General features: G+C 37.5%; 7 protein-coding genes across 7 annotated transcripts; 3 read left to right on the top strand and 4 right to left on the bottom strand.

Annotated features, from left to right (window-relative positions):
• The first annotated feature begins 121 nt into the window (after positions 1-121).
• EV154DRAFT_514133 (P-loop containing nucleoside triphosphate hydrolase protein) lies at positions 122-2,890 on the top strand. Its single transcript, XM_051602093.1, has 9 exons — positions 122-285; positions 345-390; positions 454-642; positions 704-1,902; positions 1,957-2,046; positions 2,113-2,271; positions 2,323-2,469; positions 2,523-2,609; positions 2,672-2,890. Exons 1-9 carry the CDS (start codon positions 133-135, stop codon positions 2,783-2,785), a joined length of 2,184 nt encoding a protein of 727 aa, XP_051455964.1. The 5' UTR covers positions 122-132; the 3' UTR covers positions 2,786-2,890.
• A 1,863-nt stretch (positions 2,891-4,753) lies between these two features.
• Positions 4,754-6,393, top strand: EV154DRAFT_514129 (uncharacterized protein). The gene is made up of 4 exons (XM_051602092.1): positions 4,754-5,042; positions 5,102-5,479; positions 5,541-5,832; positions 5,897-6,393. Exons 1-4 carry the CDS (start codon positions 4,766-4,768, stop codon positions 6,336-6,338), a joined length of 1,389 nt encoding a protein of 462 aa, XP_051455963.1. The 5' UTR covers positions 4,754-4,765; the 3' UTR covers positions 6,339-6,393.
• Positions 6,370-8,330, bottom strand: EV154DRAFT_603889 (uncharacterized protein). Its single transcript, XM_051607374.1, has 4 exons — positions 8,152-8,330; positions 7,800-8,074; positions 6,698-7,719; positions 6,370-6,647 (listed from the first exon to the last, which is right to left on the bottom strand). Exons 1-4 carry the CDS (start codon positions 8,313-8,315, stop codon positions 6,531-6,533), a joined length of 1,578 nt encoding a protein of 525 aa, XP_051455962.1. The 5' UTR covers positions 8,316-8,330; the 3' UTR covers positions 6,370-6,530.
• A 613-nt stretch (positions 8,331-8,943) lies between these two features.
• EV154DRAFT_514123 (uncharacterized protein) lies at positions 8,944-10,374 on the bottom strand. The gene is made up of 4 exons (XM_051602091.1): positions 10,164-10,374; positions 9,588-10,102; positions 9,174-9,510; positions 8,944-9,116 (listed from the first exon to the last, which is right to left on the bottom strand). Exons 1-4 carry the CDS (start codon positions 10,301-10,303, stop codon positions 9,050-9,052), a joined length of 1,059 nt encoding a protein of 352 aa, XP_051455961.1. The 5' UTR covers positions 10,304-10,374; the 3' UTR covers positions 8,944-9,049.
• Positions 10,280-12,263, bottom strand: EV154DRAFT_514121 (uncharacterized protein). The gene is made up of 5 exons (XM_051602090.1): positions 11,997-12,263; positions 11,724-11,927; positions 11,235-11,664; positions 11,006-11,171; positions 10,280-10,945 (listed from the first exon to the last, which is right to left on the bottom strand). The coding sequence occupies exons 2-5, from the start codon at positions 11,899-11,901 to the stop codon at positions 10,556-10,558; spliced, it is 1,164 nt and encodes a 387-aa protein (XP_051455960.1). The 5' UTR covers positions 11,902-11,927; positions 11,997-12,263; the 3' UTR covers positions 10,280-10,555.
• A 93-nt stretch (positions 12,264-12,356) lies between these two features.
• On the bottom strand, positions 12,357-12,892 carry EV154DRAFT_423581 (uncharacterized protein; the record flags this gene model as incomplete). The annotated part of the gene is made up of 2 exons (XM_051596140.1): positions 12,357-12,476; positions 12,539-12,892. 2 exons carry the CDS (start codon positions 12,890-12,892, stop codon positions 12,357-12,359), a joined length of 474 nt encoding a protein of 157 aa, XP_051455959.1.
• A 2,069-nt stretch (positions 12,893-14,961) lies between these two features.
• EV154DRAFT_552921 (uncharacterized protein) lies at positions 14,962-16,973 on the top strand. The gene is made up of 6 exons (XM_051605088.1): positions 14,962-15,271; positions 15,339-15,497; positions 15,568-15,875; positions 15,942-16,220; positions 16,283-16,647; positions 16,713-16,973. Exons 1-6 carry the CDS (start codon positions 15,023-15,025, stop codon positions 16,883-16,885), a joined length of 1,533 nt encoding a protein of 510 aa, XP_051455958.1. The 5' UTR covers positions 14,962-15,022; the 3' UTR covers positions 16,886-16,973.
• The last annotated feature ends 4,015 nt before the right edge of the window (positions 16,974-20,988 follow it).

The raw sequence follows: 20,988 nt of genomic DNA, 5'->3' as shown, positions 1-20,988 counted from the left end.
TTTTTTTTTTTTTTTTTTTTCTTTTTTTTTTTGCATTTTAAAAAATATCCTGTCATCTCATTGGTTGGATTTCCCACACCTGCTCTTTTTTGATCAAGGTCAAATTTTTATAGGCTTTCTCATTTTAAAAAAATGTCATTTCAAGTCAAAGCCAATGTGAATCAGGGCAAAGGCCATGCCTCCTCACAAACCAAACAACAAACCAGGGCCTATCTCAGTTTAGAAGCTATGCAAAAAAATGCACTCTCTACCGCCGATCTCATAAAGATCAAACACCACGATCAGGTAACCCTTTCTTTTTTTGAGACAAACTACAATTCGAAGACCTAATGTAAAAAAAAAAGGTCGCCATTTGTTTCGCATGGCCTTCTGTCACTGTAAAGAAACAAGGTAAACACACGTTTTAATATGCCACGCGTTTCATTATTCACATACATCCATCAAAAATGACAGACATTGAATTAAGCACCAACACTCGACTCGCAGCTTCTTTGGCCATTGGCGACTTTGTCGATATAGAAAAATCAGATACTCATAGCCAGATAGAAGCTACCCGTATCAACATCGATTTCATCACATCTAAAGACAAACTCACTTTCCAACTCGACCAACACTTTTCCACCTTTCTCAAAGAGTTTTTAGGTTAGATACAACTCTTCTTGAAGAAATGTATGCAGTGATTAAAAAAAAAATCTTTTTATAGTGGAGCAGACATACGTTGTGGAGTCCCAATTACTGGATATTCACTATCTCGGTCAATTATGCAGGATTCAACTCTCACAAATTTTATCCAAGCACACGGCCGAGATTTACATGGTCACACAAAATACAAAAATACAATACGACACTCCCACCATGACCATTGAACCTCCTAAAACTTCCAACGTCAGTGGCGGATATAAGGACATTGGTGGTCTTTCCAAGCAAATCCAAATTGTCCGAGAAATGATAGAAACACCTCTCAACAACCCAGAACTTTTTAAAAAATACGGCCTTAAACCTCCCAAGGGTGTTCTACTTTTTGGCCCTCCCGGTACCGGCAAGACCTTAATCGCCAGAGCCGTTGCCCAGGAAACAGGAGCTCACTCCATCATCATCAACGGTCCCGAAATCGTCAGCAAATTCTACGGTGAGACCGAACAAAAGCTACGCGATATCTTTGATCAAGCCATCGACATGTCCCCCACCGTTATCTTTATTGACGAAATCGATGCCCTCTGTCCTAAACGTGATGAAGCTCCCAGCGAACTTGAAAAACGCGTTGTTACCACTTTACTGACCTTGATGGACGGTGCCACCACACAAAACCATCGCGTCGTCGTCATTGCCGCTACCAATCGACCCAACTCCTTGGATGAAGCCTTGCGCAGACCAGGCCGTTTTGATCGCGAGGTCGAAATTGGCATTCCTACTGCTGAAGCTCGTCTCTCCATCTTTGAAACCATCATGTCTAAAATACCCCATCAGCTCTCATCACACGAACTCACGTCCCTCGCAAGTACCTCCCACGGTTACGTAGGCGCAGATATCGCAGCTGTCTGTCGAGAAGCCGGTTTAAAATGCATTAAACGTTCCACCCACGCCCCGTTGGAGGATCTGGCCGTTAATTTGCAGGATATGCGTGACGCCATGACAGAAATTCGACCCAGCGCCATGCGTGAAATCATGCTGGAAGTGCCCAAAGTCTATTGGTCCGATGTAGGAGGTCAAGACGATATCAAGCAACGATTAAAGGAATCTGTCGAATGGCCCTTACAGCATCCAGAGGCTTTCTTGAGATTGGGCATTCGTCCTCCCAAGGGCATTCTCCTTTACGGTCCACCCGGTTGTAGTAAGACCTTGATGGCTAAAGCCTTGGCGACCGAGGCCGGATCCAATTTCATAGCTGTCAAAGGTCCCGAGGTAAGATGATTTGTGTGTATATGTGCTTCTTTCTAAAAAAAAGGATCAATATAGTTGTTTAGTAAATGGGTCGGTGAATCTGAGAAAGCTGTACATGAAGTGTTTAGAAAAGCAAGAGCTGCTTCACCCTCCATCATCTTTTTTGTAAGTCTCCTACACCTTTAAATGGCTAAAAAAAAAAAATTAGATAACTTAAATCATGACGTTTAGGATGAAATTGATGCATTGACAGTGAAAAGAGGAGCGTCAGGGGACGGAGGCACTTCAGTGGCAGATCGAGTGCTGTCTCAACTCTTGAATGAACTGGATGGTGTAGAAGCCTTAGTGAACGTGACGGTGGTAGCTGCCACCAATCGACCTGATATCATTGTAAATATCTTTTCATTCCCTTGTAAATACACACAACTTACATTGAAATAGGATGATGCATTGTTGCGACCGGGGAGAATCGATCGGATTTTATATGTAGGTCCTCCCAACATAGAATCAAGAAGAGAGATTTTCAAAATACAACTCTTGAAAATGGCTTGTGATTCCGATGTCGATATAGAAGAAATCGCACAAAGGGTAATCATACAAAGATGATAGTTTTATTTTCAAATTTAACAAATGTTTAATAGAGTGAGGGTTGCTCCGGTGCAGAAGCTGTGGCGATTTGCCAAGAAGCCGCGTTATTCGCCATGGAAGAAGACATTCATATCGAATCCGTAAGTTTTTTCAAGAAGAAAATAAAAAGTGCCTTTCCAAAAGCTAAAATATTGAAATATAGGTAAAAATGAGACATTTCAAAAGATCGCTGGAAACATTTACGAGAAGAATTACACCCGAGATGCTAAACTTTTATAAAGACTTCCAAGAAAAGTCTGGATTGCAGAGCATTTAGTCCATTTTTTTTTTCACATATTTATCTATAGACTTTTTTTTAATACTTTACAAATTCAACACGGATACAATGTTTCTATACCATGGGCATGGTAATGTTATTGACGAAAATGGTGCGTCCTAAGCCCATGGAATACATTAATTGTTCAGAACGAATCTATTGTTCGGACTATGGCTATTCATACAGAGTAATTCAAGAAGTACAGTCCCCAATGATACTTCTCTGACTTTTAGGAAAAGACAAAAATTGAGGATATTCACATGAAGAAAAAGCCAGGGTTTTTTTTTTCGACCTGAAAAACTGTATGACTGTAAAGCAGTTGGAGAAATTTACCCTCGAACAATTTGGATCGGGTTAGTCCAAATAATGCGTTTCCCCAACAGGGTTTTTGAAAAGCTACAAAAAAAAAGTATACAGATTATCAACTTCAATCGAAAATACTCTTGTTGAGGTGACCGAACATTCATAAGCTTGCTGAGATCACCAGCTGAAATCCCGGCAACTTTTTAAGCTTGCTAGAACCACCAGCACAAATCTCAGCAACTTTTACAAGCTTGCTGAGTCCACCAGCTTAAATCTCGGCAGTCTAAATGAGTTTGCTGAGACCACCAGTTTAAATCTCGGCTTGCTGAGTCCACCAGCTTAAATCTCGGCAACTTTCATAAGCTTGTCGAGACCACCAGCTTAAATCTCAGCAACCTTCATAAACTTGCTGAGACCACCAGCTTAAATCTCGGTGTCTAAATGAGTTTGCTGAGACCACCAGCTTAAATCTTGGCAGCTTTCATAAGCTTGCTGAGACCACCAGTTTAAATCTCGGCAGCTTTCATAAGCTTGCTGAGCCCACCAGCTTAAATCTCGGCAGCTTTGTAAGCTTGCTGAGACCACCAGCTTAAACCTCGGCAACTTTCATAAGCATGCTAAGTTCACCATTTTAAATCTCGGCAACTTGCATAAGCTTATCGAGACTACCAGTTTAAAGCTCGACAGCTTGAATGAAATTGTCGAGACTCCAAGCTTAAAGTTCGACAGCTTAAATGAGTTTGCTAAGACAGCCTGCTTTAATCTCGACAACCCTCGATTGTAAGAACTTTGGCTCCGAGTGATATGTACACAAAGGTTACATCTTTCTTTTGTTTACATGATCTGACGTCTCTTAACCTGTTGATGGCCAAAGTGCATCGTACTATTGACTATCCGTAGTTGGTAGTTAAGGTTAGGATATATATCATTTAGTATATTGTTAATAGTTATAAAGCATTATAATTCTGATGAGGTTGTAGCTTAGAACAAAAGTGATGTATCAGTGACATATATTTACTGCTAGGAACAGTTAAGCGCATTTACAAAAGAAGTAAGTCAATATCAGCATGTTTGAGAGAGCACAAAAGTGAAAACAAAGTAACGAACAACCGCTGCTTAGTTTACAACAAGCCGCCACGGAAGCCTAGGGAAAAACATGAAGTGCCATTTATAGATCAAGCATCTATCTACTAGATAAGACCATTTGTTTTTGTAGACGCAGATTGCAGGGTGAAATCACTGCGAATAGAAAGAGATCGACGGCATTTTCTCCGTTGCCTGACCAAATGGCGGATACTGGTTTCTCCTTCACAGTGCCATATATCCCAGAAATTAATAGAGATAAATAATAAAACGTGGGTAGTACAGCGCTTCCACTCTCAATTTACCCAAATTTTTAAAACCATGCTTATTTTTCTGGGTAAATTCGACTTGCATAGTTTTCAAAAAAGAAAAAAAATCGGTGGAGGCACTGTACTGCTCATTCTTTTAATGCCAAGAAGCACGAAGCGAGCCATGGGTGACTTCATATCTAAAAATATAAAATTAATTTCATTGGCCAATGAACATTAATTTTAGCTGACCAGCGACATTGATTTTGATTGGCTGTAACATTACTTGTTGGGAAATCACTGTATATTTATATCCCTTTTTTTCTTAAAACATAAAAAAAAAAAAATGATTCAAACTTATAGCAAAGTGTATTCTTGGCTATTTGTTGTACTCATTCCATTATACTTGTCTTTACAATTACTAAAAGCAAACACAAATATTTCAACCACATTACAACTATTCAATCACACCTTTCCGAAATCCAACCCTCATAGTAACACTTGGACATTTCGAGAGCACTGGCCTCTTTCACAACCGAAACGACGAAGAACCCAGCAAAATACCGATGAAAAGTACCTGACATTTTTCACCCACAGTGGTTTTCAAAACCAATTGATACAAGGTAAGACCTCCTCCCACTATATATAACATCGATTCTTTTAACAATAAAAAAAAAAAAAGTGGAAAATGGGATTTTACTAGCTTGGTATTTAAATCGGACTCTTATTTTACCAAAAGCTGTGCTGGGCCAAGCATTTGGCTGGTCTCATTTCGAAAGACTATATCAACACCATACTTTGCGTGATACATCCAACCCATTTTGTGCTCGTTTCACCAAGAAAAAGGATCGAAAATTAGCTTCCTGTCCAGACCCAAACAAGTATGCATTGGCCTCGTTTGAGGATCTCTTTGATCTATCATGGGCCAAACAACATGTCAGAATCGAACAACGCGATGCCTCGGATTTCCATTGGCTACAGTATCACTATGGCATTCATACCGGGAATCATCATCAGTCACACGGTTCATATGTCGACGGCGACATTTTCTTCTTTAAGGGTACAACATTTTACAAATGTATACACACATAAAATTCTTTTAATTGATATCCCCCGTTCAGATGAGACGAGATATGATTGGCGCATTTACGACATGCCAAACAAGTACAAATTCCTAGGAAGATATGCAGATAGTTTACAAGTAGAGGAATTACAAAACCACTCGGAAAAACTCATTCATTTCACAAGCTTGTTTGGTACCGGTAAATTTTCAATCAAGAATCCTCAGAACATGCAGTTTTTCAAGTCGCTGCAGAACAGTATCACTTATAGACATCCGGCTGTTTTAAAGATTTCTCATAGCGTCATTGGCGCATTGGGTGGTTCCCGGAATTTCCTGGGCGTGCATCTCCGGTATAAACGTATTCCAAACACATAATTTAGAACATGTTGATTAATAATGTTAATCGTATTCTAGAACAGCAGATGGGTTGTTTATTGACGCGGTGCCTGAAAATATTCAAAATATCATTCAAAGAATTCCAGCCACGTCTATCCCACTCATCAACACAACCGATTTACCACTCTCCACTTGTGTGACCTTGGCCCAACAGAACCAAACCACGCTCGTCTTCTTAGCCACTGATGCTATTCAACCTAGATCCAACCCTCAATTCCAACCCCTCTGGTCTCATTCACCTTGTACATTCACCCTCAATGAAATCTTACCACCACAGCATCCCACCTGGCACCACGTCGATGCCTATCGTACCCATACCGGTGAAAGTATGAGGCGCTTCTTGACTCCTCTGATGGATGCCCTGGTGGCCAGTCAAGGAAGTGCGTTTATTGGGTCCAAAGGGTCCACCTTCTCGGGTTATATACGTAGATTACATCATACAAAACGAAATGTATTTTAAAGTAGCTGGTTCTACTACTCTTTTTTTGTACATAGAATAGACTTTTTTTTTTGAATATGTGTGTGTGTGTGTGCGTGTGTATATATCTTTATTATGATGATTATGTGTCTAAAACAAAGGGGGGGGGATGTGTATAAAAATGTGTGTAGGAGTAAAGATAAAGAAAGAGAGAGAGAGGGGGGGGAGAAAAATCTAAGCTTTTCCTTTTTGATACATAGCTAAAGGTATATCATCTTCATCTTGACGTGAAACCGCATGTTGTTTAGGTGAAAATGTAGATAACCAACTATTATTATTTTTTTGTTGTTGCTGTTGTTGATCTTTTGAAGAATAATGAAATAATGAATATTTTTTGCCACTCTTCTTTTTGTTTTATTATGGCTTGTTTTGCTGTGTGCAAATAAATCTTCCTCCTCCTCTTCTTCTTCAGAAAACGAGTCTTCATCATCTTCTTCATCATCTGAACTAGAATTACTTGTTCTTAATTGTGTATTTCTGTATAAATGACGTTGCTTTTGAAGTGCATCCATCGCATTCCCTGTACCACCACCAGGACTATGATCAGGGCCAATTTGATGATTTCTTATCCTCTTGTTGGATGAAGAACGCTTCTTGCTCTGTCTTCGAGAATGATGGATTTGGATATGACATGCTTTTTTGGTCAATACAATAGAATCAATCGAGAGTGAAGGTGGTGTCGTTTCATGATTTTGTTGACTGATGATGGAAAGATACCAAAACATCAGGTTGGATATCGTCACTTGATCACACAACGGACGTCTTGGATTGGTTAATTTCATATGTGAAAGACGATAGATGGCTCTTTCGGTATGAATAGGTAACCTGGTATAATTAAAATGACTCTTTAACTGGAATTCACCCTTCTCTTCTTGTTGTTGCAATTGTTGTTCAGGATGGAGCAAAACGGATTTAGCAGGATTGCTATGATTCTTGGTCTTGGGAGAGCCTCTAGAAAACAAGGAAGAAAGATGAAACTTGTCCTGTTGTTTACCCGATGGATCTTTATTTTTAGCACTGCTAAAGATGCGACGTGGTGACCAAGAAGACACCTTTTTTTTGGTTGCTGTTGTTGTTGCTGTTGTCGTTGTCATCGTTACTACAGGAGTTAAAGTAGGAGAAGGGGGAAAAGAAGAAGAAATGGGTTCTTTCATAGGGGTATCTTCCTCTTCTGTAAATGCACTTTTATCTTGTTCTAAAGCTGTAGCACGTAAATCAATAGCCGAATCTTTGGCTGTTACTGTTTGTTCTTGCTCTTCTTCCTTTGGTTGAATATAAATAGTATTGGGTTCTACAGCATTCACCCCTCTTGCTGTTGTATCCGTATTTCCCCCTTTCACAGGAGCTGCCTCTATTTCTGTGTCTTTTTTGGCAACAACATATTAATAAAAAAGGGGCACCTTTTTTTTTTTTTTTTTTTTTTTTTTTTACACGGTGTGTTACCTTCAATCATAATATTGTCTTTTATGGAATCTTCTTCGTTACAGTGTTGCATTGGTGTACCTCTTTCCAATGCAGCTAATGTTGCTTCTCTATCACTTTTAATTGCCTCTGCTTCATCCTGTGCTGTAAATGAGGCAGATAATACAGACTTTCGCCGTTTCACAATAGACCGTTTTCGATTAGCAAAACTATGGGTTACATCCACTGTTGTTGCGGATGCATTAGTTTCGCAACTCGGTAAAGTTGGAGTGGGTGCTGTATTATTTGTCGATAGCCTTTTAGTTGTTGTTTGTTGTCATACACACACACGGTTAAAAAAAGAGAGTCTCTTATACACACAAATATATATTACCAGAACAATTGATCGGTGGCATTTTTATTATTAAACAGTTCGTTCGTGTCAGCGTCTAATAAACTAAGAGGAATTTCCAATATTCTAGAAAGTCCGTTTGATCCAAGTGATGTCTCTTCTTTCCCATGCGTTCCATCAAGAGGGTAAATAAAAAAAGTAGACATTCTGAGGAAAAAGAGAGAAAAAGGCTAAAAAAAGGAAATAAAGGGCTGAAATATATAAAAATAAAAAAAAGACAGTCTGCATAGCCAATTTTGTTTTTTTGTTTATTTGTAGACACAGCGCATTCTATCCATTATGGATGTTCACAGAATGTTATAAGGGAGGGGCAGACAAACCCTTTTAGGTAAAACGTTACACCAAATTCTCAATGTAGCTCCCCTTTAGCAGTAACAGAAATCTGACGTCCCTCCTAAAGAATGTGTCGATATATCTTGTATCTTTTGTATTATTCAAATACCCGGTATTTTAATAAAAAATAAAAATCGTCTCAAAAGATGTTCATCTAATTCACTGATCTTTTTATTTTAACACGTCAAATACAAGAGACAAAGCACTCCCTAACCATATTTCCTTCTTTTCTTTTCTTTTTGTCATCACGTAAGAAAATGCAACCACGTTATTAACTCTTTCTATAGACTTTGGTTTTTTGTATCTCTGGCGTATAAAAAAAGTCCAAAGAGAATGTCCTCCCATCAGTTGTTTACATAATCCCACAAGAAGTGCCCTCTTAGTCTAACCCCCCCCCCCTTAGCCCCCTTGACTCTTTTAATAAAGTCCCTTTGAGTTATTCCAGACTTCAATATATAAGCTTTTTTACTACTACTTTTAACAAAAGGAGAGACACTCTTTTTTTATATAAATCACTATTTATAGCATCTTTATCCTCAGTTCCAATTTAAAGCTTGGGGCTGTTACTTTGCTTACCAAACTCGATCACCAATTTACCAAACTGCTCTCCATTACTACACAAGTTTGAGTTGTCAGTATATTTCTACCTTTCTTTTATAAAATACTCTTACATCATGGAGGCATAGGCTTGATCAATGGATTCGTTATTTAATCCATTCCAGACTTGTGATACTACAGGTTGAATCTTGTGCTCATCCACAAACTTTACCATCTCTCTAAACTCTTTACGAGAGCCCATGGTACATCCCTTGATATCAATATTCTTGAGCACATAGGCCATGTTGAATCGAACTCCACTGACATCTGCCGTTTGTCCATAATTAGCTACAATCCCTCCATCACGCATCATGCGTGGATATGCACTATACAATGGTCCTCCCGCACCATCAATCACCGCCGACAATAAGTTCTTTCCCAGCAGCTTCTTCAACTCTCCCACACAATTCTCTGTTCATTTTGTTATAACTGTTTAGTTTTTTTTTTTTTTTTTCTCACACACTTCTTTCACATATCAATTACTATACCATCCTTGTAATTCACACCGCCAACGGCACCCAAGGCAATGGCCTTTTGGATCTTTTGAGGACTGGAGGAAGTAACATACACATGAGCTCCCACAGCTACAGCGAATTGAAGTGCAAATAATGCAACACCACCACCAATGCCAGTAATCAACACATGCTCGCCCTTCTTAACAAGTGCCTTTGTGAATAAAGCTCTGTACGCTGTGACACCGGCAATGGGTAAACAAGCAGCCTCTGCGTCAGAGAGATGAGGTGGACAAGGCACAATGTCGTCATGATGAATGGCAATGGGTTCTTCGGTGAGTGTGCCAGGACAAGGTAATAAACCCAAGATGGCCAATTTGGTTTCGGGTCCACGTTCATCCGCAATCCAACCAATGCTTGGATTGATCACCACGCGTTGGCCCAAGGAAAGTTGTGAGGAAGGGTTTTTGATGATGTAAGCAACCGCGTCGGAACCTAGCACGGAACCAAGTACAATACCAGGATACATGCCCTTTAAAATCCAAAGGTCACTAGTGCGGGTGGGGTGGGGTTAGTCTTTTTTTCTGTTTTGTTTGCATGAAATAGGTTTACCGGTGGTTGAGAGAGGTTGCCTGGATTTTGACAAGTGATTGCTCCGATGTGGGCTCAGGAATAGCTGCTGTCTTTAACTCTAATCCATATTTAAACTTGGTTTGTGTTGTAGCGTTTTCTGATACTGTAATAGAAACCATTTTTTTTATATATACGTCTAAAAAAGAAAACACAGAAAAAGAGAAAGAAAAAAGCAAAAAAAAAAAAAAAGTGAAGTTTTATTTTTTTATATGGTTGTATTTCTTTTTAGTCAGCAAGTGTTCGCACGGTGTGTTAATCGAACTAAATGTTAGGTTAGCTTTTTACCCCCAATTAATTTTTTTTAAAAAAATAGGATCAGTCTGTTTTTTTGTGTGTTTATTATGTATATTTTTTTTTTGGTTTACGTCACTTTATTTCTCTTCATCGGCTGAAGGAGGAGGAGGAGGTGGTGGTGGTGGACTGCCGGATGCAGGAGGAGGTGGTGGAGGTGGATTATTGGATGGAGGTGGAGGAGTACCTGCTGATGCTGCTGGTGGTGGAGGTGGAGGTGGTGTACCTGTAGCAGCAGTTGTAACGGTAGCAGCGGCATTGGGATCAACAGGTGTATATCCATAATAGCTATAATAAGCAGCTGCATCGTATTGTCCATACTGTTGTTGGCCTGCTGCTGCCCCTTGTTGAGGTTGGGCATAATAATTGTTATAATAGCTATTGTAAGCATCATAACTTTGAGCTGTGGCAGGATCCACTTCACCAGCACTTTGACCTGCATTATGATATCCACTATAACCTGCATTATACTTTTTTATGATCGTAAGTAAACAGAGGCGCTATACATACTTTTTATAATTATTTCTTACCCCGCCGTTGTTGTAACCACCGCGTCCAACATTGTTATTGGAATATCCACCACGTCCATAACCATATTGGTTGGCGGGAGGACCTCTTTCTGCTTCTGCTTTGACTGTATCCAACAAATCCTGGGTTAATTTCACACCCGCCTCTAATCCTTCTTCTCTAGGGCAACTATAATTGTCGTTAAAAAAACTGAATTAAACAGGGAAAAGCAAAAAAAAAAAAAGTACTTACGAGATGTGGACGTGCAAGGGTTCTTCGGATTCAACACCTGTGCTAGACTCATAGAAACCAGAGCCTTTACCCTTCAACTGAACTCTGCAACCAGTTTCTTGCTGAATGTGTTTGACAAAGGCACCATTGGGACCAACGATTTTAGCACGCAAATTAAAATGGGGAGTACCTCCAATATCAACAGGTAAACGCTTCTCATGAAACTTTCGTTCAGGTCTCTGCTGCTTATTCATCATGTCCTGTCGTTCCTCTCGAGGTGGATAACCACTGCCTGGTAAAGGAACTTGGGAAGTCTCAATTAACTCTTCAATCTTGGCAATAGCTTTATCCAACGATTGCTTGTTGGAGGCCGTAATATGTAAATAAAGTGGTGGTTCTCTATCAGAGGCTAATTGTACATCAGGATAGTACTTTCCTCTCGTAATCACATCTATATACATGAATTAGCAAAGACATATCTTTCTTTTAATATCTCCTATTTTTCTTTACCTGCTCCTGTTTCTTGTTGGATTTGGGTTTGTGTGGCTCCACGAGTCAACATGTATCTATTCTTCAGGTCATTGATAGGAATGTCCTTGACAAACTCGCCTTCGTTCTTTAAACCACCACCAACGTCGGAAAGCCCATGCACTTCATCATGCAGCGGAATGCCCTTTTGAGCCAACATGGCATTGATTCTAGCCGCAGCCTCACCTTTTTTTTTTATAAAAGTTTAGTCTTAATGCATAAAGTGGCTTCGTATAAAATAACAGAAAAACTTACTGACAGCTTTGCTAGGGTCAATATCTACTTTGGTGGCTTTGGCATCAGGTCCTGCCTCTCCATGATCATCTTGGTCCCACTTTCTCTTTCTAAAAAGGAAGAGGAAAAAAAAACGCAAAAAAGAAAAATATATGTCAGTCGTTACTATTTGTGTTTTTCTTTACCTTTTACAAGCTTGCTTATATTGTCTTGGTATTTTTACTTTATAATTTCTGACATTTTAAATCTCTTCTTTTTTTTTAAAAAAGTGTATTGATGGAACAAAGAGAAAAAAAAAACATTTTTTTTTTGTTACAAAAATCCCTGAAATAAAGGACTGCTTTTGTTTATTGTTTTTTTACTGTAGTCAATGCGAGATGACTAACGTACGGCTTTGGATTTAAAAAGGGTACGCACAAACCCAACAAGAGGTCCAACACATCGCTCTGCCATCAGGGGTGTCATGGCTACCGAAGCTGCAATACGAACCGGTAACAAGGCCTATATACACCGCTTTTTGGTTTAATCTTTGTATGTCAAAAACTATCCTTCATCTATCATACCTTGACAATGCAGTAAGTTGTAACCAAATTCATCATGACGCGATTGTCTGGTTCCAACGGTGGGTACTTGTAATATATGCGCACTTTATTAATAAACTTGTTCCCCTCTGCCAATACATTCTCCGGGAACGGTATCCGAAATGATCCTGTATCCAATGCATAATAAATAAACGGGAACGGCGCAACAGCCGTGAGTTCATGAAGTATGGCAAAACTCGTCATGTAAGACCCGGGTTTGCTTTTGAATTGTTGTGCATATTTACGGTATCCCGTTAACTCTGGCTGTGTTGTATACTTTCGACTGAAGTATAGCGTGTGCTTTTGCAATTGTCCCACACGGCAAACATGATTCATTATGTTGTATTGATGAAAGAGGGATGGGTTGAACAGGCCCACAGGAAATTGAGGTAAATTGAACTACCGTTAATTATACGCGCACCGTTTTCTCTCGTGCGCATCATTTTTCCCTGTCCGGTCGAATAATAAATGCCGAGCCAGCTCAATGGTAACTCTATCGCACACCATATGTTTGTTGGTTGGCCCACCATAGTTTGTAAAACGTACCATAATTTCCTGATGAATTCAAACGATCCACAACAATCTTTGGATGAAGGCTAATCGCTCATCAACAGCCTTTTATCTGTCATCAACCTGGTAGAAGAAATTCATGACTTTTTCGAGGATCCCTTTGACAAATGGGGTTTTGACCGTTATGGCTGGAAAGTTAATAGTAGAGACCTCAGTGTCAAAGCAACACGACACGTTTTATCATTTGCCGAGACTGTTTAAACTCATGGACACTCAGTCTGTATCGTAAAAGATATCATGGATCTACCAGTAACAACTCTTATGTTTACAGCCACATTACCAAAAAAAAAAAAAAAAATGGAGTTCACACTTACTCTTACTCAACTTTGGATAGTAGCTTGCAACTCTAAAGATACAAAGGAACAGAAGAAAACTCTTTGTTGAATATGTTTGTGACAACAACATGGACTTTGAAAGAAAGTGCGTTTTTATCGATGAAAAAGAATATGGAGCATTCTTGGCTATACATCTGTTGATGGATAGATTGCACTTTCTCAGCAAGTTCCAAAACCAAATGGTAGAAAAATTTAAAAGATGGCACCAAGAGAGGTTTACCACATGGGACCAACTCAAGTCATTTTTTACTGTTTATTGAAGAGATGGAAAAAATTAGGGTTAGAAAATATGTATATTGTGATGGACAACACTGCATTCACAAGACACCTAACATCTTCTGAACGATTCATGAACATGGCCACACTCCCCTGTTCTTGCCTTCCTATTCTCCGATGTTAAACCCTATTGTTGAATGCTGAGCAAAAATCAAGCAAGCTCACAGGAAGCCTTTAGTAAAGAGCGAAATTATAGCTGAGCGTATTGATTGTGATATGATTGGTGTAAATTACTACAAAGATGGGCAGGTAAGGCCGCCTCAGCACACTCCCTATTTTTAGCGGTTGTAACTAGTTTTGCCCACTATTCGAAAGAGCCACACGACATGAGTTAGAGCAAACCATTTATCAATAAGTGCAATTTACATTTTTATGTAGCCAACTTTTCAAGACGAGGGCCAAATTAGATACAGCCCATTATAGCGAGATGCGTTTCAGCTAAAGAAAATAAAGCACTTAATAAAACCGGGTATCTTGATCAAGTCAGTTTAATACTTTCCTCTAAAAATATAACAAAAATATAACAATGGGAAAAGAAAGCACCCTGCGGCCCTATCTAAATATGTTGAAAGATGAATAGAGCCGTAATCATTCAACGCCTATGACAAATGGGTAGCGTGAAATCTAATCCATTAAGACAATGATGACTTAGCAGAGTGCACAGAAACTACTTCAAACTGCCATTCTTGTTGAAGATACGCAATTTTATAGTAATCCCGTTGTCATCTTACAATAATAGCTCTCTCCGGCCCTATCCAAATATGTTGAAAGATGAATGGAGCCATAATCATTCAACGCCTATGACAAATGGGTAGCGTGAAATCTAATCCATTAAGACAATGATGACTTAGCAGAGTGCACAGAACTACTTCAAACTACTATCTATGTTGAAAGTATGCAGTTTTATAGTAATCCCGTTATTATTGTTTTCCCAAGGAGTCTGTTTTGATGGAAGCTACAAATTTTTAAAACGCGATTATTCATCAACTCTTTACTTTAAAAGCTTTAATGTTTTGCGGTTACCTGTTTGTCTTATATTTTTACCCAGATGAAACCCATGCACAACAAGGCCAACACGAGAATCAGTTCTATAAAGTTGTTATTAATAGGAACTTATTTATACTTTGTGATTTTATTCAAAAAAAAAAAAAAAAAAAAAACAAGAGTCGGGAAATAACTTTTTTATTTTTTAATGACGTAGTTGTCTGCGTTGTTTCATGCAAAAAATAACGAAGTAAAAATAAAACAGCTCTTCTCCTCGTTCCTATGAAGCAAAATAATCGAAATGTCTGCTGTACCAAAAAGACCTCAAATGAAAATAAATGGATTTAAAAAGAATTACAAGTTTTGGAGCTACTTACAAGCTTCCCTCAATCGTGAAAACCCCAATCTTGATTATTTCCACTTCGCTGATGCGTACCAAGGAACAAGACAAGCTACAAACAATCACTTCAGGGATCTTCTCATAAAATTGTCAAGCAAACAAAGCAACAAGCTCATGAAGATAGCTCAGGACTCAATGAAGCTATTTGATGTTAGTACTAATACTTGCTTACACTTGCGAACACCTGCTAAAAATCTAACAACTTTCATTCTTTTAGTCGCGAGAAGATGATTGTAACTTTGGACATGCTTATCAAGCGTATTGGGAAAGAAGAAGTGTTGATAGTTTGAGACAAAAAATGGAGAGAGAAAATAGAAAGACAATTATGAAGCTCAACAAACTATCCAACAAAAGGATCAGGGCTCTTGCTGAGGACGTTAGTATCATTATGAAACTTATTAAGTGACATAATAAAAGAAGTGACGCCTAAACTTTAAAATACATAGGTTTCTCATCCAAGCGAAGACGAAATGGATGTAAATTACGAAGGTGAAGGCTACTTGAATGCAGATGATCAAGGTGAAAGCCACTTAAATGCTGTTGATAAAGGTGAAGGCTACTTGAATGTTGATGATCAAGGTGAAGGCTACTTGAATGCGGATGATCAAGGTGAAAGTCACTCAAATGCTGATAATCAAGATGAAATTCACTCGAATGCTGATAATCAAGGTGAAAGCCTGTTGAATGCAGATGATGACTATAAAGAAAAAATTAGTAATGCTCTAAAGCAGATGTCTGCCTTACCTTCTGACGAGTAAGTAATAGATGTTATGAAGCTGCTGCACATTTTTTTAAATCTCGTTTTTCTTAAATTGAGTAGAGTGGGCCATATAAAAATCATAGATTTATCATCCGAATCAGCTTTACGCATCTTAAAATCTGAAATATCAGAGGATGAGTTCAACCATATCACTAATGTAACCCATATTGAACCTATTGTTCTATCAGATTATGCCACCGAACTGTCAAACGCTCTTCAACAATGTCCCCTATCGCTATCAGTTTTACGTGATACACTATATACAAATGGCTTCAAGAGAGGATTCGATTCAGTCGTTCATTCAGACGCAGCCTTTATGGAGGTCGCCACCCGTCATTTGTAATGTATTTTCAACTATCTTTCTGTCTGTGCTTTAATATTTTTAACCTATTCATTTTTAGCCTGGATCTAATGTGCTCTCCAAGAAACCCATTGAACCAACGAGTTCTTGAAAGAACAGCAGCTACATTCTTTATCATTTTCATAGTAAACCAGCTGTTTATTTCTAATAACGATATAATTGAATTGGATTGGCTTGAACGCGAGTTTTTTGCAACAGATAGAGCAAAGTGGGACGGCGTGTTAATCAAGGTCGAAAATAGGTCCTGTTCAGCGGGTTTGATAGAATTCTCTGGGGGATGCAACGACCAAACTTCAAGTATAAAAAACCAGCACGATATCACCAAGCTTTATTCAAAACTGATGAAGGTTCTCGATGGTCAATCCTCTTCGGCTGCGCGACAAACTTTTTGCATGCGCTATTATAGTAAGATCAGGATTTATTCACAAGTATTTTATGCTCAATTATTGTTCTTTTTTTTTTCGCAACAGATAAACGTATCCACTTTGAGAAGTTGACCATTTACAAAAAGGTGTTGTTCCGAACCATCCATGCAACTATTGAAACCCCTACCTCTCCAAGAAAACTTGTCGAATTTGTAAAAGAAATTCCAAATATGCTTGCTTGGAAAGAAGCAGTCATAGAGCATACCGTTGAATTATAGTACATACATTATCTTCCTTTTTCAAAAACAATAGCAATCCATATCCTAAATCACCAAATAATAAATGCTTATCATTTGTCTATCACTCAAATAAACGTCTTTAATAACCAGACACTGGTTGACCCAATTATTTCATAATAGACAGTATCAACAGGAGTAACGATAACAATTTTTTTTTATGTTTTCCATCGAGAGGAAAAGAGATTAAAGAGGCGAAGGTATTCTATTGTAATGAGCAACGCTCCAATCCGCGCCCCTGGTTTAATTGACCATGTAATTCTAAACCGAAATTATAGGCCAGTATACCTCCTGTCCTATCCACCCGAGCTCAATCCTATTGAACAATTTTGGGCTATTCTAAAAGGAAATGTAAAGCTTGATAAACTTTAAAACGTTGAAACGCTTATGTGATAGTTTGAGTATAAAAGGGTAGAAATAAAAGATAAAAATAAACAAGTAAAGAAATGAGACTCTTTAATCCTTTATATTATAAGTTGGGGAGTTTGTCATGATAAAAATAGATGTCCTTTTATATTAAATTATTACTTCAATTAATTTCTGCGTAGATCGAATAAACATTTCCAGAGACTGGGAATTGTTGGATTTGAAAAATAAATCAGTAACGAAATGAAACATAGCTTATAAAATATAATTATATAAGCCTATGGTTGTATGTAGGGAATTTCTAGCAGAGAAATCATTTATCCATTTAGCAATATGTGCGATGATTAGATTACTTGATTACTCATTGTAGGTGCTAAAAGAAACCGCAGTAAATTAGCCAACCTGGGTCCAATGTAGGGTATGATTTCCAGGTAGAAGATTATGAGAACTGGTACAATGTCTGCTATAATATATGAAGTATAATTTAACTCAAGACAGACTAGATAGTAATTATATTCGATTAATTTGCGCGTCAAATACGACATGCGCTATTATAGTAAGATTAGGATTTATTCTCAAGTATTTTATGCTCAAGTAATGTGTGGTATTTGACAAAAATATTACAATGAAAAAGTGATGATGAATGTAACAAAACTTCACCCAATTCAGTATCAATGACATTTCTTGCACCCCTACGAGACGACGAACCTCTACCCAAGAAGGGAACCGAACCAGATGGATGATTTGGATTATCTTGGCTTACTTTGCTACTATCAGCAGCAGGGGAACCAGAACCTTTAGGAGAATTTTCACCAGTAGTTATCATACAGTAATTAACAGTAAAAAATGTTTTGCATGGAGAACAAAATAAAAAAATAAACCAAAAGTGATACTGTTAGAACTTGGATACCACTTTTATTATGGACGAAAAAATATAATTAAAAACGTATATAAAATTGAATTCAAAAAAAGGTATTCGAAAAAAAGATATTGAAAATCGAATTGATGGTCTATGAGAAAAAACTATGGATATTTATATAAAGAACTGGGATAGTCCTAGGGAGAATAGTAAGCGCCTTATTGGATCATGATGTTATAATCTGGTGATAGTAAATAATCAACATGTCTTTAATTTTAGCCCTTCCATACTGAGTATATAAATATTAGTCAGAGGGATCAACAGTTATAACATCAAATGACAAGAGTAATATTTGTGCTCAGGATCTATTAATATTCTATAGTCCAGGCCCATTCGATTATATTGCTTTTGCAGAATAAATATTTACTCGACACAGGGATGTGCCCTATGTACAGACTCCAACGGTAGGATGAGAACAAGTGGGATAGTTTACTTATTTAACGATTTGCTTAATTATTCTTAAGTGAATCGTACCGAAATACGACAGAAACTGCATCCTTTTCCAGCCTATGGTTACAAGCTATAACAACGAAGAAATATCTAAGCGTTGATATAAGTGAATCTTTAGTATACGTTGCTGTAAAATCTAGCGACAGACAAAAGAGATCAATCGCTTTTTAAAGGGCATTGGCCATGGTTGACAGGAAGTTAGGCCAATGCTTAAAAAATCCAAAAATCCAAAAATCCAAAATAGAAAATAAGACAAAGTATTAACCAGATTGCAAAAAGGAACTAAATTTTATTGAACATAAAAATAATGATTTCTTTTATACATAATGAATACAACTAAAACTACAAGCGGGACCCTGCCATCGTGGGTAGATTATATCCAAATATTGTTCAAGCTGTCAATAAACCCGCAAGGAGCAGTAAGGAGAATATAATAAACAACCCGTACTTGAATAGGCATTTGGTGTTACGTGAACTCTGAAATTACCAGCTGACATATGATAAATATGACAGCAGTGAGAATACTTCAATCGTCGTAGCACAAGCGTATTACCTTAGCTAAGGTGTATTTACAGCTCGCATACAACAATGCTTCCTAAATCAGGTTGTGCAATCTATACACATTTTGATCATACGAGAGTTTGATGATCTCTTGCTTTATCATTAGGAGTTGAATTTATATCACCGTCACCATGGTTTTAATGGATGCGGTTGATATGCTGAAGTTGACCTTCCCGGACGTAATTTTCTCTTTCATTATTCAAGCCAAAGTATCCATCCCTTTTGTTTCAACTGGCACCTGTTAATGTATTCATCCATCCATGCATGAAAAAAATAAAAAAAAAAAAAAATTGAACTGAACTGGATGGATGGATCGAACGCTCTACCTGTGATGATCTGGCTTACTTCTAATAAAATCGTCATCATAAAAATAACATCAGATACACTTACATCATACATTCTACACTAAAATATAAATATCTCAGCATCCATACTTGATAAAGAAAATACACTTCTTTAGTCTCTACACGTCTTTAACTAAAATAGTGCAAGAAGACACTGTACTAAAATAGTGTACTTCCATTATGCAATAATTTTATAATTTAAATTCAGACATCTTATATATATCCTTTATTCTTTGACCTTGATAATCCCTAATTCTCTTTTAACTAAATAAAACATATCAACAGTCTCAAAGTATTCCTACTTTTGTTTTATTTCCTTTCTGTCTGAATGTTGTATTCGAGCAGTATATGCACCACATTTGCGGTAACATACTTGCACTCCGACGATTGAAGTAATTTATCATCTTTCACCTTTTGGCATATGTCAGATGATATTTCATAATTCACGTAACACTAATATATTTACTTTAGTTACGGACTGTTATGTGATAGTTGAGAATAGATTTTAAAAGAGAAAAACAATAAAGTACTTTGAGACTGCTTATAAGTTTTTATTAAGAGTAAAAGTAGATTAAAAGATTCAGAGGGTTCTATTCTAACTATCAGTTTGCATATTTATATATGTTAAGAGAAATCGGATTATGAATTTAGTTTGATGGATAAGTTACACAGCACTAAAATAGTGCTTGTAGTTGGATATGATATAATGTATAAGAAAATAGTTCGTGTTGTGATGTAATAATGTATGGGGTGATGAAGTGAGATTTAATTTTAATATTGTTTTATGGTGTGATTAGTAACAATAGTAGGTGGATCACCACATTATCCCCACCCAGGTATTGACTAATACCGACAAAATTATGAAGATCTTTTTTATTGTTCTTTATTTAGAGTTTTGACGATCATTCTTATTTTTAGTCGATTTATTTTTCTTTACCGGGCGAGAGCTTACTTTGTGATTTAAATCCTTCATCTCATTCAACTTACGTTTATTGGCTTTATTAATGGCTTTGATACTCTCAGGGGCTTCACCTATTCTTCTGTAATAATCAGAGATGAACTTTGGATCAGTAAAGTTTTCCTCAGGTTCCCAAGTATCATCAGCTTCATTGTAACCTAACCATCTGCATCTATATTGCAGCTTATTATTCTCATCTCTACGATGTCCTATTATGGCTTCCACTTCGAAGTATTGTTCCTGAGGGATAATTTTATCGGAGACAATTTTTAGGTTTGAAGGTGGAAAGTTCCTAGGCTCAATAAATCCTTTTTCATTTCTTAATACATATGTTCCAGCAGAAGTTTTTCTTACAACAGTGTAATATCCTTCATAGTTAGGATATAGCTTATTTTGCTTTTCTTGAATTAAGATCATTACTGTTGCACCAACTGGAATGTCAATTAACTTGTGGCTTGCATCAAACTTTTCCTTTTGTTTATCAGTG

This window comes from Mucor mucedo (genome assembly GCF_025094135.1).
Source record: "Mucor mucedo strain NRRL 3635 chromosome Unknown EV154scaffold_68, whole genome shotgun sequence".
NCBI classification, from domain to species: domain Eukaryota; kingdom Fungi; phylum Mucoromycota; class Mucoromycetes; order Mucorales; family Mucoraceae; genus Mucor; species Mucor mucedo.
This window is presented reverse-complemented; position numbering and strand designations above follow the sequence as displayed.

Bases quoted from the DNA above. Each gene is read 5' to 3' on its own strand.
- EV154DRAFT_514133 (XM_051602093.1), top strand. From the start codon at position 133: ATGTCATTTCAAGTCAAAGCCAATGTGAATCAGGGCAAAGGCCATGCC. The intron at 391-453 runs GTAAACACACGT...CAAAAATGACAG, and splicing joins TGTCACTGTAAAGAAACAAG to ACATTGAATTAAGCACCAAC. The intron at 2,047-2,112 runs GTAAGTCTCCTA...CATGACGTTTAG, and splicing joins CACCCTCCATCATCTTTTTT to GATGAAATTGATGCATTGAC.
- EV154DRAFT_514129 (XM_051602092.1), top strand. From the start codon at position 4,766: ATGATTCAAACTTATAGCAAAGTGTATTCTTGGCTATTTGTTGTACTC. The intron at 5,480-5,540 runs GTACAACATTTT...TCCCCCGTTCAG, and splicing joins CGACATTTTCTTCTTTAAGG to ATGAGACGAGATATGATTGG. The intron at 5,833-5,896 runs GTATAAACGTAT...ATCGTATTCTAG, and splicing joins TTCCTGGGCGTGCATCTCCG to AACAGCAGATGGGTTGTTTA.
- EV154DRAFT_603889 (XM_051607374.1), bottom strand. From the start codon at position 8,315: ATGTCTACTTTTTTTATTTACCCTCTTGATGGAACGCATGGGAAAGAA. The intron at 8,075-8,151 runs GTAATATATATT...AACAACTAAAAG, and splicing joins GCCACCGATCAATTGTTCTG to GCTATCGACAAATAATACAG. The intron at 6,648-6,697 runs GTGGCAAAAAAT...GATCAACAACAG, and splicing joins ATAATAAAACAAAAAGAAGA to CAACAACAAAAAAATAATAA.
- EV154DRAFT_514123 (XM_051602091.1), bottom strand. From the start codon at position 10,303: ATGGTTTCTATTACAGTATCAGAAAACGCTACAACACAAACCAAGTTT. The intron at 10,103-10,163 runs GTAAACCTATTT...CACCCGCACTAG, and splicing joins GCAACCTCTCTCAACCACCG to TGACCTTTGGATTTTAAAGG. The intron at 9,117-9,173 runs GTAAGAGTATTT...AAACTTGTGTAG, and splicing joins CAAGCCTATGCCTCCATGAT to TAATGGAGAGCAGTTTGGTA.
- EV154DRAFT_514121 (XM_051602090.1), bottom strand. From the start codon at position 11,901: ATGTTGGCTCAAAAGGGCATTCCGCTGCATGATGAAGTGCATGGGCTT. The intron at 11,172-11,234 runs GTAAGTACTTTT...CGACAATTATAG, and splicing joins CCCTTGCACGTCCACATCTC to TTGCCCTAGAGAAGAAGGAT. The intron at 10,946-11,005 runs GTAAGAAATAAT...ATCATAAAAAAG, and splicing joins GTGGTTACAACAACGGCGGG to TATAATGCAGGTTATAGTGG.
- EV154DRAFT_552921 (XM_051605088.1), top strand. From the start codon at position 15,023: ATGTCTGCTGTACCAAAAAGACCTCAAATGAAAATAAATGGATTTAAA. The intron at 15,272-15,338 runs GTTAGTACTAAT...TCATTCTTTTAG, and splicing joins ACTCAATGAAGCTATTTGAT to TCGCGAGAAGATGATTGTAA. The intron at 15,498-15,567 runs GTTAGTATCATT...TAAAATACATAG, and splicing joins TCAGGGCTCTTGCTGAGGAC to GTTTCTCATCCAAGCGAAGA.